Below are 13950 nucleotides of genomic sequence, written 5' to 3'. Positions count from 1 at the left end.
GGATCCCTCCAGCTGAAGTCTTGGGGGTCTTCTGCTGTAATGGGTAAAACCAGAGGAGAGTTAGTCCTCTCCCACCCATAACTGCCTTGGGTGTGGGGGATTTTCAGGACACATTTTCCAGATTTTATCAGGGCTGCGAAGGGGGTTGGGGAGACAAGAGATAGAGCCATGTGGAAATGAAAATTCCTCCCAAAGTGTAGCCGTGAATCCCCAGGCCTGGAAGCCAGGGAGCTGTCATTCCTGCTGGCCTGGCTGGGCTCAGGGAGAGCTGTGTGAGGACGGGGCCACTGGCATGCAGCCTGGAGCCTGGGGCCGCGACCTCACGCTTAATTCTGTCCGAGTGGGCAGGTCACCCTGTGTGCCTCCTTTTATTTTTGAAGATCTATATTTACTCGGCTTGGGGCCGGGCCATGTAGAAATCTCCACAGCCACTTTGCTGCTTAAAAAAGTTTTTTTCTAAACTTTGAAAACCATAGAAGCTGTATCCCCTCCCTTCTCTCTCCAGCTCCTCCTTTCTCCGTGACACTTGCCCAGGATCCCCTGGGTTTCTAGGTGTGTTTGTTTTGCCAGCTGTGTTCCCAGAACTTGGCGAGCAGGGCCCTGCCCCAGGCTGGGCTGGTGACTTCAGCGCACTGGGGGAGTCTGGGCAGATCTGGTCTTCCTTCTCTTTGCCCTGGGGGCTTTCGGAGAATTTCGGTCCTTTCCTCCACTGCGCCCAAGGTTGGAAGGCTTGTTGCTAGAGTGACAGGACTGTTGGCATCATTTGTTTTCCTCTGCTAAGTTTAACAAGGACCTGGGGACTACAGGGAGCGATTTATGTCCACAAAGTACTTGAACACCGTTTATCCAAGTGCAGAGATCCAGGGGCTCAGGAAGTGCTGGGTGGGAAATGGATGAGCTTGGGCTAAGGGGTTCCTCCAAGGTGCTGCTCAGGTTGCAGATCCCTCCCTGCTCTCTTGGGATTTCTGGCCTCCCCTTCCCCCTGCAGACTGCACTGAAGTAACTCTTGGTTCACCTCCAACAGAGCTGCGCCTCTCTGGAAAGCTCCGTGACTATGATGTGACAGTGCCCTGCAGCACAGATTTTCGGGGACGCTTCCTCTCCCACGTGGTGTCTGGGCCAGCAGCAGCCGCCGCAGGGAGTGCGGTAGTGGACAGGCCACTCGCACCACTGTCACACACCAGCCACTTCCGGGTGGCCCGAAGCCCCCTGCGCCCCAGAGGAGCGACCCTGCATCCTGGCTGGGCGGGGCGCCACTCCCTCTATTTCAACGTCACTATTTTTGGGGAGAAACTGCATTTGCGCCTGCGACCCAACCAGCGGCTGGTGGTGCCCGGAGCCTCGGTGGAGTGGCAGGAGGATTACCAGGAGCTGTTCCGGCAGCCCTTGCGGCGGGGATGTGTCTATACCGGGGGTGTCACGGGCATGCCGGGGGCAGCTGTCGCCATCAGCAACTGCGACGGATTGGTAAGGGACACGCCTTTCATCGAGCTACATCCCTCCCCCCGTCCCCCGCCCCAGTCCCCGGCCATCTGAGTGAGGCTGACGTTTTCTTCTTGGCTCCCCTGTGTTTGGGGTTCCTGTGGCACCGTGTGCAGTCTGGGCCAAGTTGGGGGCTGCCCTGCCTTCCAGAGAGAACCCCGTGTGCCCTGCTGGCTCCCAAGTTCCCACTCTGCCAGGTGTGAAGCGGCGGAGTTAGGATGGTACCTCATCCTGTTCAGCTCCTCACCGTCTGCTGATGCACCAGGACCACAACTTACCTGTCAGGGACCTGTGAGCCCAGACACATGCAGGGGTGAGGAGGGTGGGCTCTGCTGGGTTGAATCCTGGCTGTGCCACTCACCAGCTGTGAGGCGTGGGGTACGGTACCTGCCCTGCTTGTGGTTCTTTGCCTCATGCGTGAAGTGAGGATTTAGTCATGCTGCACACATTTACTGTGCCTGTCCCGTGTCCCCAGCACTGTTCAGGCCCTGGACATGGCAGTGCCCGAGAGAGACACGGTCCCTGCCCTCATGGAGCTGACGTGCTGGTGATGAAAATATGGCCTGCCTCCCTGGGCAGCGTGGTTGGTGGTCGGCACCTGCCTAGCAGGTGATCAAGGCTCTGTTGTGTTAGCTGCTGTCATTATTCTCACTGCTCTGTCCTTCCTCGTCCCCCACTGTCTCCGGTCTGAAGCCAGCCTGCTCTTTCCCAGTGCTCTGCTCTGTGAGTTCTCTTTCTTAGGACCTGCCGCCTCCTCCCAGGTGAGGGAACGCCCCTGCTAGTTGGCTCCATGTCACAAACCAGAAAGCCATGAGTGGCTTCCCTCTTTCTCGTGCTCCACTCGTGCTGTATCTCCTTCCTCTCACTGCTCCGTCCTCCGTGTGTTAGGCCCCCGTGAGCCTGCGTGGCAGCCCCCAGGGCCCCAGTGGGCGCTTGTCCGTGGTCTCTACTTTACCCGCCAGGTATGAGCTGATGTGTCCCAGGAAAGGACCCGCCTGCCCCTCTGCCCTTCAGATTTAAGAGAGAGGTGAGTCAGAGGGGGATGGTAGAGGAGGGGTCTTTCCTCCCTGGCAGGGCTGGGAGCACTTCTCACTGTCTTCCTCTCCTTAGGAGGTGTCTTCCTTCTGAATGTCATGGCTGCCTTTCTCTAGGCTGGTGTTTCTCAATCTTTCTTTCATTATCACCTTCTTGAGAAGCCTTTTTAGACATTTTTTCCTAATTGCCCTCTCATGAAATTTTCGTACCACAGATATACTGAATATCTTTTTATAAACTCTATGTATATCTGTGCTTTATATATAAAAAGAGGACATTTTTTGCCTTCCAAAGAACCAATTTTTGCCCCATTGGAGGCGATAGGGCCCCCCTTGAGAGGCGTGCTCTAGGCAGTGGTTGGTTCTCAGAGTTGAGCATGCGCTGGAATCACCTGGAATGCAAGGGTTCTGTGGAGCCCACTTTGAGAAACCCAGGTCGTAAGGACCACTGGAGAAGGCTGAGACTGTGTTCTGATGCTGGCGAGCCTGGGCTGCCAGCCCGCCCTGACTCAGCGGTTCCGTGTAGCGGGAGCCTCTCTCAGCCTGCTGACTCGCGCTCTGCTGTGGCCACAAGTTTTGGTTTGAAAATCCAAAGTGACGTAAGGAATCACCCAGGGATGCAGCGTCTGTGCACAGTGCTGGTGCAAACCGGTGGCTTGGCTGATTACACGGTGACCTCCTAAAGTCATCAGCCACGTAGACTGTGAGCTGTTCAGTGACAGAGCTGGGTCCCACTTCTTTCACTACCTCCGTAAATGGACGCTGGGGGCCCAAATGAAGGTGCAAGTGGATGAGCATCACCATTAATAGGTGACTGTCTGCTCACTTTGCACCCTGAGAACCTCCTTGTCATTGAACCAGCTCAGCAGCCTGTTGACAAGTGGTCACTGAACTGCTAGATGCTGCAGGGACCAGGGTCATGAAGGACCCTGGCCCAGCACCCCCTGCAGCAAGGTCACGTGACCACACGGTGCAGTGTACATGATGACGAGCTGCACTCTGGTTGCTGGGGTGGGAGGCTGCTCGGTGGCCTGGGCAGGCCTGGCTCAGCCGGTGTTGCCGACTTTTGGTGGCCTCTGAGTGAATGTTCTCATAAGCTGTGTGACCTGTGCAACTCAGTCCCCATCTCTGGGCTTTATCCTTCTCCTTTGTCCAAAGAGGGGCTGCACTTGATGCTCCCTGGCAGACGGAAATCAATTCTGTGTGATGTTTGCAGAAGCTAGATCAGGTCTTAGAGGCCGTCCACGGATGGACTGCTGGCAGCCGGTTCTGCAGTGGAACTGAGGCTCCGGGCATGGCTCACACGGGTCCCCCCGACCCCGCCCTCACCTCAGGGCTGAGCCTTGGGTTGGGCCCTTGCTTACCACCAGGCCGCTGCTCTGTGTCCAGAGGCCAGTCCCTAAGTCCAGCTCCCAGAGGTCTCGCCATCCAGGTCCCTGACGGGGGTCACAGCCTAGCACAGAGGCCTTCCCAGGGCAGGGATTTCTTCGTTTCCAGCCACTCCAGAAAACTGCCCTGTGTCCCATGAGAGCGAGTAGGGGCTGTTCACAGTGACCTGGCTGAGCCACCTTGGGGCTCAAAGGCCACAGTGCAGCATTTCTGATGATAAGATTTAACTCTGCATCTTTGTGTGGTTTCCGGATTCAACCCCGTCTTCTTCAGCATCTCAAGTGCGGAAGTCATTCATTCCCAAAAGATGTGTACAGAGCACTGGCCATGGACAGGGTCCATAGGGAGATGTAAGAAAATGAAAGTGACGCAAATAATAACAGTAGCAGTAACGAGTCCTGCCCAAGGCCCAGGCACAGCATGTGTACTGTTGCGTGTATTCATTAACTCCACTCATTGTGTAGATGAGGAAACTGAGTCCTGGGGGGAGATATGAAGATAACACAGATAGCTTCTATTGGCACAGAACTTTACAGTTTGCGAGCCCTTCAGTCATAAGAGGTATGTACACAGATAATGAATGTTATTACCCTGCTTTGCAGAGAGGTCCCTGCCCTTGAGGAACTTGGATGCCAAGCAGGGAGGGCCCCACAAGTAGTTTCAACATTAACTTGTCTGTTTTCCAGAACACTTTGGGGATGGGTACTCAGTAAATGGGAGTGATTATTATCTTTGGTGTTAGAGAAGGCGATATTTGAAGTGGGCCTTGAAGGATGAGTAGAAGTTTGCTGGGGCCAGAGGCTAGGGAGGGCGTTCTGGGCAGACGGAAGAGCTTGAGCAAGCAAATGAGGGAGCACCATGCTGGATGGGGCCGGGAGGGGATCCCAGAAGATGCACTGGGCAGGCAGGCCTTGGTCTGACCTTGAAGGAAGGGCAGGATAGGAGAGGGGGCCCAGGGTAGGGGTGCAGCAGCCTGTTATCTGGAAAGAGTCTGGGCTGGGAGTTGGGAGACATGGCTCTGTGACCCTGGGCCAGCTGCCCTCCTTCTCTGGGCCTTACTTTCCTCCTGGGTGCATCTTGGAGGCTGGAGTGGATGAGCTCCAAGCCCCTCCCAGCTCTGGCATTGGTGCTTTGTGACGGGCTTTGCTGGAGGAGTTTGAAGCCAGGTCCTGTAAACCTGTAGTTGACTCCTCCATCCCTGGCTGGTCCTGGGCCTGCTCCATGCCAAGCCTGGGCTGGGCTGCAGGTGCAGAGAGGAAAGACACCAGTTCTGAGCTCGGCCCTTGTGGCTGAGCAAACCTTCCAGTCGTAAGACAGTCTGAACAAACCCCCTCTGTGCAGACAGACTCGCAGCCGTTTGGATCTTAGCTGCTGTGGTGAGAAGCACCGTGTCTAGACTGGTGGGTCGATCCTCACTTCCAACTGGAACCTGCAGTGGGAGTCATGGCCATCACCCCCTTCCACTTCTCCTGCTATCCCATGGAGTCACTCACCCATGGGCACCTGGGACAGACATGGGGAGGGTCTGGGCACTGAGGTTAAGTCATGACTAAAACTGAGGAATGGACACGTTGTCTCACTTCCCACTTGCTCTTCTGGAGGGTGTGGTGTGTGCTAGCCAGAGGAGGGGCTCAGGAGGGACCCAGGAATGAGGAAGCCAGGACCCCTGCCCTGGATGAGTTTGTAGGGTAATGGGGACCCAGACATAAAAGCAGGAAAATTACAATTCTGTGTGAGACAGTAGTGGAAGGCCCAATTTATTTTGGTTAGGGCACCTAGGAAGGCTCCCTGGAGGAGGTGGCACTGGCTCAAGACTGTTCAAACATTATAAACGTGAAAGAAAGTGCTGGGCCCCTGGCTAGCAGAGAGCGATTGACCCAGGCAGGCTTGAGGGTGTCTAGGGGAAAAAGATAAGGGGTGTGGGGAGGCCCAGTCTTACCTGCAGAGTGTCCTCTGGGGTTGGGGGCAGCTCTCAGACCCTAGGGTCTCAGACTGGGAATATGCCTGGGCAGCCGCAGCAACTTGATAGACCACTCTTCAGAGCCCCCCTTAGAGAGACTGGCCGATCCATGCAGTGGTCCTCCCCACGTTCCTGGGATCCTCATCCTCTGAGGGCCTGCGGGCAGGGAGGGCCTGGGTCTTCTCAGGACCCCTGGTTGGGGGCCAGGTGCAGAACAGACCCTCCGCTAGCAATGGTGGCTCTGAATTCCTGGGAGGAACATGAAGGCCTGGGTTGGGGGCCAGTTCTTTGTGGGTCCTGGAGGCGTTGTGGGGTGCCAGAATGGGGTCAGCAGAGTGGGGACCCCATGTACCATCTAGAACCTGGACTGGCAGCCTCCTAAAAGGCTGCTTCCCTGGCTGCCTTCTCTGCGTTCCCGGGTCCTGGGCCTCGCTCCCCTACACTGGGGTGATGGGGACTTGGCTGCGCTGTGCACCCCCGCTTTGCCTTCAGTGCCTCTGTGAGTCACAGGCCTGGCGCAGAAACAGCTGCACGTGTAAGATTCGTCACATCTGGTTCCGTTTTCCACCTTCTGTAGATTGTGAATTTTTAATGGGTTACAGAGTAGACCTCTGGCAGGCGGCGTGGGGAGAGGGCGGGGAGGCTGAGGCCCGGGCCTGCTGCTTCCCCCTAATGCTGTGCACGTCACGGAAGCTCTCTGAGCCTCCGTCCTTTTAGCTTTAAAATGGGATTACAAAGAGAGGGTGGGGGTGGGGGTCGTGGTGGATGGTAACAAGGACCAGGGTTTCTTTGTGGGGTGATTAAATGTTCTAAAATTGATTGTGGTGGTGGCTGTACAACTCTGTGCATATACTAAAACCCATTAAATCCTACACTTTAAATGAATGAATTGTATGGTAGGTGAATTATATCTTGATAAAATTGTTACAAAAAGTGCCTGGCCCATAGAAAGGCCCACGACAGACGTTGTTAGTAGTAATTATGAGGAGACAGTCTAGGGTGGCAGAAAGTATGGGGTCTCTGCTCTGAGACAGACCAGCTGTGTGACCTTGAATAAGTTTTTGCATCTCTCTGTGCTTAGATTCCTCATCTGTAAGAAAGGAAGAAGAGTGACCATCTATAGGGTTGTTCAGAGGTTTAAATAAGATAATGTAAAAAGGTGAAGAGTCTAGGAAATAGTGGGGCCTTAAAAAATGGAGATTATTTTAGTGATTTTTAATAGTAATATTTATTACTTTTTTACAGTAATTACTGCAGTAATTATTGTTAATAGTGAAAAATACCGTAAATAGCGTTAGAGTCCCTGGTATTGCAACAGTACGTAGATTATCAGTGTTCTCTGATGCGAGTGTGAGGCCACCTCTGGCTCCCGGGTTGGGGAACCTGTCTCCCTTCTGCTGCGACAGCTTTCTCTGCAGAATGAGCTGGATGGTGCTCGCTCAGTGCTTGGGAGTATATTACGAGTGGGCTGTAATAACCCCGGATGCCTTCCAGGACAGGGGGATCCCGAGAGGTGCCAAGTGGAGGATCCCATTAATCATCTGTGGGCCCCTGCCCAGGGCCAGGCCCTTGACCAGGTCCTAGGAATGCAGGGATGAAACTCACCCATCTCTCCCCGTCCTCCAGAAGACTAAACTTCAGTGTTTTGTGGGAATGCAGGGAAGCATAATGCACTCAGTGGGTGGCCTGGAGGTGAGACTGAGAGGGAGAGGTGCTCAGGGAAGGGGCCATTTGGGCTGGGTTTTAAAGCATCAATAGGAGTTTTTAAAGCCAAGAGGTAGGGATTGTAGGCATTCTGCAGGGAAGGAAATCCTGTGTCTTCGTGGGATTCAAGAAATGGCAAGTGATCCCAGCTCTCCATGGGAGAAGGGGGGTGGTGAAAATGTAGTCTGGAAAATCTCTGCCTCACCACGGAGCTTAGACTTGCCCCTGTGGCCATCGGGAGCCATGGGAGGTTTGTAAGCAGGAGCCACATTAGTGTTTGGGGAAGATACTAATCTTCACAGCGGCATGCTGGTATAGGGCCGGTTCAGCAGGTGTGCCTGTGGCTCATTGGTGTCCTTGTACCAACACCTGTCCTCACCTTGGGGGCTGCTCCTTGCTGGCTGGGGAGTGAGTGGCCTGTCCTGGCAGCTCCTTGGGAAGCCCCGGCCCTGCCCCGCTGCCCACCCCTGCCCTAGGGATGTGGAGCCTGAGGCCTGGAGTTCCAGCGGTGCCCTCACCCCACCACCCAGCTGGCCGGTCCCCATACACCCTTGCCTGCGGGCCGCCTGCCTCACCCATCTGTGCCGACAGCCCTGGGAGGGGCAGGGGTGTCTGGCCCCACGCTGCTGCAGGCCTCCCCTCCTTGCTCTGCCTGCTCTCTGGCTTCCATGGCAGCTCCTCTCTGCAGACTCCAGCCCTTGCCCCAGCCAGACTGATGTGTTCTCGCATCACTTTGCAGCCTCCTTGCTTTTGCTCGTGCTGTTCACACCTCCCACGGTGCCTTCCCCTTCCCTCTGCTTGGTGCATCCCCTATCTCAGCCACCGTTCCCAGAAATCAGAGACTGTGTCTTAAATATTTGCATTTGTCTGAGTGCTGAGCACAGTACTGGGCTCTTGGTACCCAGGAGGCCGCGATTTCAGCTGCCTCCAGGAGCAGGGAGTAACACGAGACAGAGAAGAGGGCCAGGGTCTAGTTGGGGGAGATGCCATTGTGGCTTTCTGGAGAGGTCATGCCCTGTCTAAAGGCAGCCCATCTGGTGTATCAAGATCTTTGAGTATTTTAAGGAGAAATCAGAAATATGGATTTTTAAGCAAAGTGTTCTATTTTTTAAGACATGTATGGACCAAACATAGCAGGGTTGTTAGCTGGAGGCCGCGGATTGCCGGTGAGGCAGTGTGTGCAGGGGATGAGAGCATGACCCAGGGAACAAGACCGCCTGGGCTGAAATCCCAGCTCTGCCTTTTACATACTATGTGGCCTTGGGCAATTACCGAACCTCTCTGTGCCTCCATTTCCTCATCCATAAGGTGGGGATTGTAGTATAGTCACTTCATTGAGCTGTCTTGTGCACCAGGGCTTATTAGCATAGTCCTCGATACGCCTCAGCCGTTGCTATTAAACGGTGTGGATTTGTAGGTTGTGTCTGGTGGGTCTGAGGAGGTGGTGGTGGAGAAGAAGAGGAGGCCAAGAGCACCCCATTTGCCTGCTTGACCCCCCCAGAGGGGGCTCTGGGCCTTCAGCCAGGCAGGCAGAGCTCATCTCCGTCACCACCTCACCCAGGCCTGTTTTTCTCAGGCTGCAACTTGCTCCTCATTCCAGTTTGCATTCTCGCCTGGAACATTCCCACCGGGTTCCCAAAGGGCAGGTCTGAGTTTGGTCACCTGTGTGTCCCATGACCCCTGCACAGGGCAGGCTCTCCTGGATGCTGGGTGAGCTGACCGAGGGAGAGAGCGGGGGTGGGGCTGGCTCTCAGAGGTGGCCTGGAGCTCACGTTTGCGTCTTCTGACCCCAGTTAGACGAGGAGGGGCAGCATGCCTGTCGCTCTCCCTGTGGCTGACTGTCACCTGCCCCAGGCCAGCGATGACACGTGTGGCACACATACCACCATTGGCCCTGCAGCACCCTGGCAGATGTTGCAGGTCAGCTGGGCACACTGTCCCTGAGTGTCCCCCAGTGTGTGCTCCATGCAGCTATGCCCCGGAGGCCTGAGTGGGTGTGCGAGGTGAAACCTGTTTGCCTCCCTGCCCTGGGCATCCCCTCACCAGTGAGTTTGTGTCTCTAGAGCTCGCATCCTCCCTGAGGGTGCGACTTGGTTCATCACGTTTGCTGTTGACATAACCGAGTTCCCTGAGAAACCCTGGGCCCGCCTTGTAGAATTTGTGTCTGTAAAATGAAAACCAGAAGCTGTCTCCTTAGAGAGAGAGGGAACATCTCATGACCCAGCCCACAGGGTGACGGTGGGTCCTCAGGTGGACAGTGGCCTGCAGCTCTTCTTATTCTTTGCAGAGTGCGTCACCTGTGGCCACTTCCTGCTTGTGGGGGGGTGAGGTCCTGGGGGCCGAAGGCGAGGGCAGTGGTCAGCGTGGGGGCCTTGCTCTCAGCCGAGTCCCAGGAGGCGGGCAGCACAGGTCTTCCTGGGGAGGCAGGCAGTGGGGAAACGGAGGGACTGGAGCAGTTATCCACTGCTGCGTAACAAACCAGCTAAAACTGGGGAACTCAAAACAACAACAAAGGATTCTTCCTCACATTTCCGTAGGGTGGCTGGGCGGTTCCTCCGCTGGTGGCTCCTGGGCCCTCATGCCGCTGCCTGCGGCTGGAGGTGGGCTGGGCTGGAAGGGCCAAGCTGGCTTCCTTCACACGTCTGGCGTTGGTCCTGGCTGTTGGCTGGGCAGCCTCAGTTCTCCTCTCTGTGGCCTCTCATCCTCCAGGAGGCAAGACCAGCTTCTTTCAAGGAAGTCTCAGGGTTGCACTCCAGGAGGGCGAAGGCAGAGGCTGTAAGACCTCTTAAGGCCTAGCTTTGGAATTGTGTAATATAGCTTCTGTGCTGTTGGTCCAAGCGAACCCAAGGCCAGACTGGATTTTCCAGGACTGGGGAGATGGACTTCACCTCCTGAGGGGAGGGGCAGTGAAGTCTCATCGCACAGAGGCGAGCGGACAGGAGGGATTGTTGCCGCCATCTTTGCATTGTTTTTCTGTACTGACCCTGGTCGAGTTGCTTGCCCTCTCTGAGCCTCAGTTTCCACATCTCTAAAGTGGGTATCACTACCTCGTAGTTTTATTGGTTAGAAATCAAGCACTTAAGTGCTGCTGCAGGGCCTAGAGTAATAAATGGTGGCTTTTATGATTATTGTTGATCACAATAAACACAGAAAGTGAGGCAGGATCCGCAGTAGGTTCGTCCCCAGACTGCTGGTCGCCCATTTCGGAGCTCTTCTTGTTTCCCGGAGGGCCCCATCCCGTCGGGGCCTCTGTCTGAGTGGACGCCCGGGGTCTGGGCCCTGGGGTTTTCCGGTCCTCAAGGCGGTTGATCTTGCAGAGCTTCGCCTCCCTCATCTCCCCACGGCTGTGCCTCGCTGTCTGCTCTGGATTAATAACGTATTTATGATATGGAATGAAAGCCAGACGTCACCTCAGTGGCCCTCCTCCCGAGCAGAGCCGGCCCCCCTTCCAGCAAGGGAGGCTGCAATTATTCTTCCCCGCATCTTCAGGCCAGCGGGAGGGATGGCGGCCTGTGGGCCGCCCTGCAGGCTGGTGAGTGTGCTGGGGGCTGCGCTTGCCCTCCCCCCAGCCTCAGTGTGCTAGAGGCCCAGGGGCGGGCCCTCGGTGAGGACCCGGGAATTTCCGCATTCCCTGGACCCTGCAGGGGGAGGTTCCCAAACCATCCGCCAGGCCTGGCCTTCCATTTTCAGCATGTGGGCCTTGCCCTGCCTTCAAAGCCTTAGAAACAACAACAACAACAATAATAGTAATTTCTGCAGGCCGCCTCGTCCTCGGTAAGCACCAAGGAGTTCCCTGTTAGCACAGATGGTCCCCGTGTTACGGCAGCCTCTGGTGGTGCATCTCCGCTCAGCGTCACTTCCGCAGTTCATCCTGACTTTGGCCTGAGTGTGGTCAGCTGTGGCTGGAAGGGGCTTTGGGGGCCTCTTGGTCCCCTCTTCACCTTCCAGACGAGGAAGCCGAGGCTTGAGGGAGGGAAGAGACTCACCCAGGGTCATGCGGCGACTCTCAGGGCCGTGGGGTCTGGGCGCCTGACTCTGAGTCCAGTGCTCCCCCTGGGATCCCCCCCGACCTCTCCTGAGTCAGTGGAAAGGACTGAGTAAATGTCAGCAGTGACTCGAGGTCATGAACCCCATGCTGGCCAGTGAGGCGGTGGCGTGGCAACGGCTTCAGAGCGTGAATGCAGAAGCGATTGGTCCAGCAGTTGCCCTCTGGGGGCGTCCTGGGAGTCCTTGGGCCTGGGTCCTGAGTGGAGGTGTTGACGAGGCTCCCATTGCGAGGGTGGCTGCTCAACCTCTGCATGTCAGTGTCCTCCCGAAAGCTGGGAGGCCAACTAAGAAAGAACAAATATCAACCACCCAGTTAGTGGGATTTGAAGCTCAAACAGAACCTTCTGGTGTTTCTCGGCCCCAAGTCACCATTGCTGCTGTTTTATCCATTTTGAAAATATTGGAAGGCAGGGGGCTGTGGTTATGCACACATTACGTGTTATGGAACATCAAAAACCCTGCAGTCTTCTTTTCTTCTGCTTTCCATAATGGTTGAGGGGGCAGAGGAACAGGCCCCTTTAGAGAAACGTCTGAAGGTGAGAGCATTTGTCAGGACATGGTCGGTCTGAATGCAAACTCCGTTCCCTAGGGGTTACTTGAAGCCCTTTGTCAGCCTTTGCTTTTATCTTTTTTATTATTATTTTTTGTGTGTGAGGAAGATTAGCCCTGAGCTAACATCCGCCAATCCTCTTTTTGCTGAGGAAGATTGGCCCTGGGCTAACATCTGTGCCCATCTTCCTCCACTTTATATGGGACGCCGCCACAGCATGGCTTTCCAAGTGGTGCGTTGGTACGTGCCCGGGATCTGAACTGGTGAACCCCGGGCCGCCGCAGCAGAGCGCATGCACTTAACCGCTTGCACCACCGGGCCGGCCCCAGCCTTTGCTTTTAAGCAGACCAAATATTTATACCTTTGATCTGTCCAGAAAACGCCCATGCCCCCCAGGCCAGCCCCGCCCCAGAGCAGAGGTTCATTTCTGCCCCTTGAGGCTGGCAGAGCCCACAATCGGCATCAGCCCCTCCCGCCCACAGAGGCCTTGTGTTCATAGCCTGGCAGGCTGCTGGCCTGGGTGCCTTGAGTGCTTGATACTTCATCACCTCATCATTCACGGTCCCCTAAGCCACAGCCACATTTTGTGGGAGAGCAGCTCTCTCATTAAGGGTGATATGCCCAGGGGAGCTCGTTTTGTGGGCTTGGCCCCAAAACTGTTTATTTAAGGTGGTTTTGTTCCGAAGTTGGTCCTGTGGCCTGGGTCACTACTTGTCCTCCCTAAGCTCACGTCTAGAAGAGGGGCAGACAGACAGATCTGGATGGGGATAGAGCAGCACCGGGAGCCACTGGGGGCCTGGAGGAGAGAGTGATGGTGGGGTGGCATCTGAGCTGGGCTGGCAGGGCGTTGATGGCAGAGCTCACAGCAGGGACAGAGGCATGAAGGCCCACGTGAACACGTGTGGTGCCAGGTACGGAACAGGCCCCGTGTGGCTGCCATGGGGGGATTTTTGTTGCTAATAATTCCAAAAGGGAAACAGACAGGGCTTGAGAAGCATAACACGTGGTGGGGTGGTCGGAGCCACCGTCCTCTCTCCTGGGTGGTAGTAATGGCCTCCCTAGCTGATCTCCACTTCCATCCATGCTCCCTGATGTCTGCTCACCAACAACAGCCAGAGCACTTGGTTAGATCTAAGCCTTCCCATGATCCGCCTCCAGGAGAAGCCAAGCAGGCCCTCCGGTCCCTCCTCCCGTGTGCCTGTGACCTCCTCCGCCCCTCCCTCCGTGGTGGTCCCTCTGTGCTCCTTGGGGGGACACCCCTCCCCAGGTACCGCCAGCGCCTGCCCCTCATTTCCTTCAGGTTTTTGCTCAATTGTCACCTTCTTAATGACATCTTCCCTGACTCCCTTATTTACAATTTCAACCCCCAATTCTCTCCTCTGCTTAATTTTTCTCCGTAGCTGTTTCCATTTGGTATGCCGTATTTTAACCTACTGACTGCCTGTCTCACCCCTTGGTAGAATGTTAGTTCCAGGTGAGAAGGAACTTGTGGCTGTGTCTTCAGCACCTAGACCAGGGCCTGCTCAGCAATTATCTGATGCATGACTGGATGAATAGTACTGCAGACAGAGGTTCAGGAGGCGTGAAATTGCGGAGAGGTACATGAACATGTGAAGTGAGTCGAGAACCTGGTGAGCGGCCTGAGGGGCTGGGATGTGGGCATTCGTGTTGCTAGTAACTGAGGGGGCTTCACACGGACAAGCTTTGGTGAAGTGTCCGAGTTCTGAGAAATCTGGAAAACATGCTAGTGGTGCCCGGCCCTGGTCAGGATTGAGGACGGTAAC

The 13950-nt window shown here is 55.6% G+C and overlaps 1 protein-coding gene across 4 annotated transcripts in view; it reads left to right on the top strand.

Annotated features, from left to right (window-relative positions):
* Positions 1-13950, top strand: part of ADAMTS14 (ADAM metallopeptidase with thrombospondin type 1 motif 14) — an 80124-nt gene that overhangs the window by 899 nt on the left and 65275 nt on the right. For 3 of the 4 annotated variants that reach the window (XM_087432065.1, XM_004427020.3, XM_087432064.1), the window contains exon 2: positions 1025-1467. In XM_087432065.1, the coding sequence (XP_087288191.1) occupies positions 1025-1467 (443 nt within the window). Of the gene's footprint in view, positions 1-1024; positions 1468-13950 lie in introns of those variants that run through there. The other variant, XM_087432066.1, reaches the window with a different exon arrangement.

Source organism: Ceratotherium simum, chromosome 6, assembly GCF_057802395.1.
Source record: "Ceratotherium simum simum isolate JZ-2026a chromosome 6, ASM5780239v1, whole genome shotgun sequence".
Classification (NCBI taxonomy): Eukaryota; Metazoa; Chordata; class Mammalia; order Perissodactyla; family Rhinocerotidae; genus Ceratotherium; species Ceratotherium simum.
Note: the sequence above shows the minus strand (reverse complement) of the source record. Positions and strands in the feature narration are given on the sequence as shown.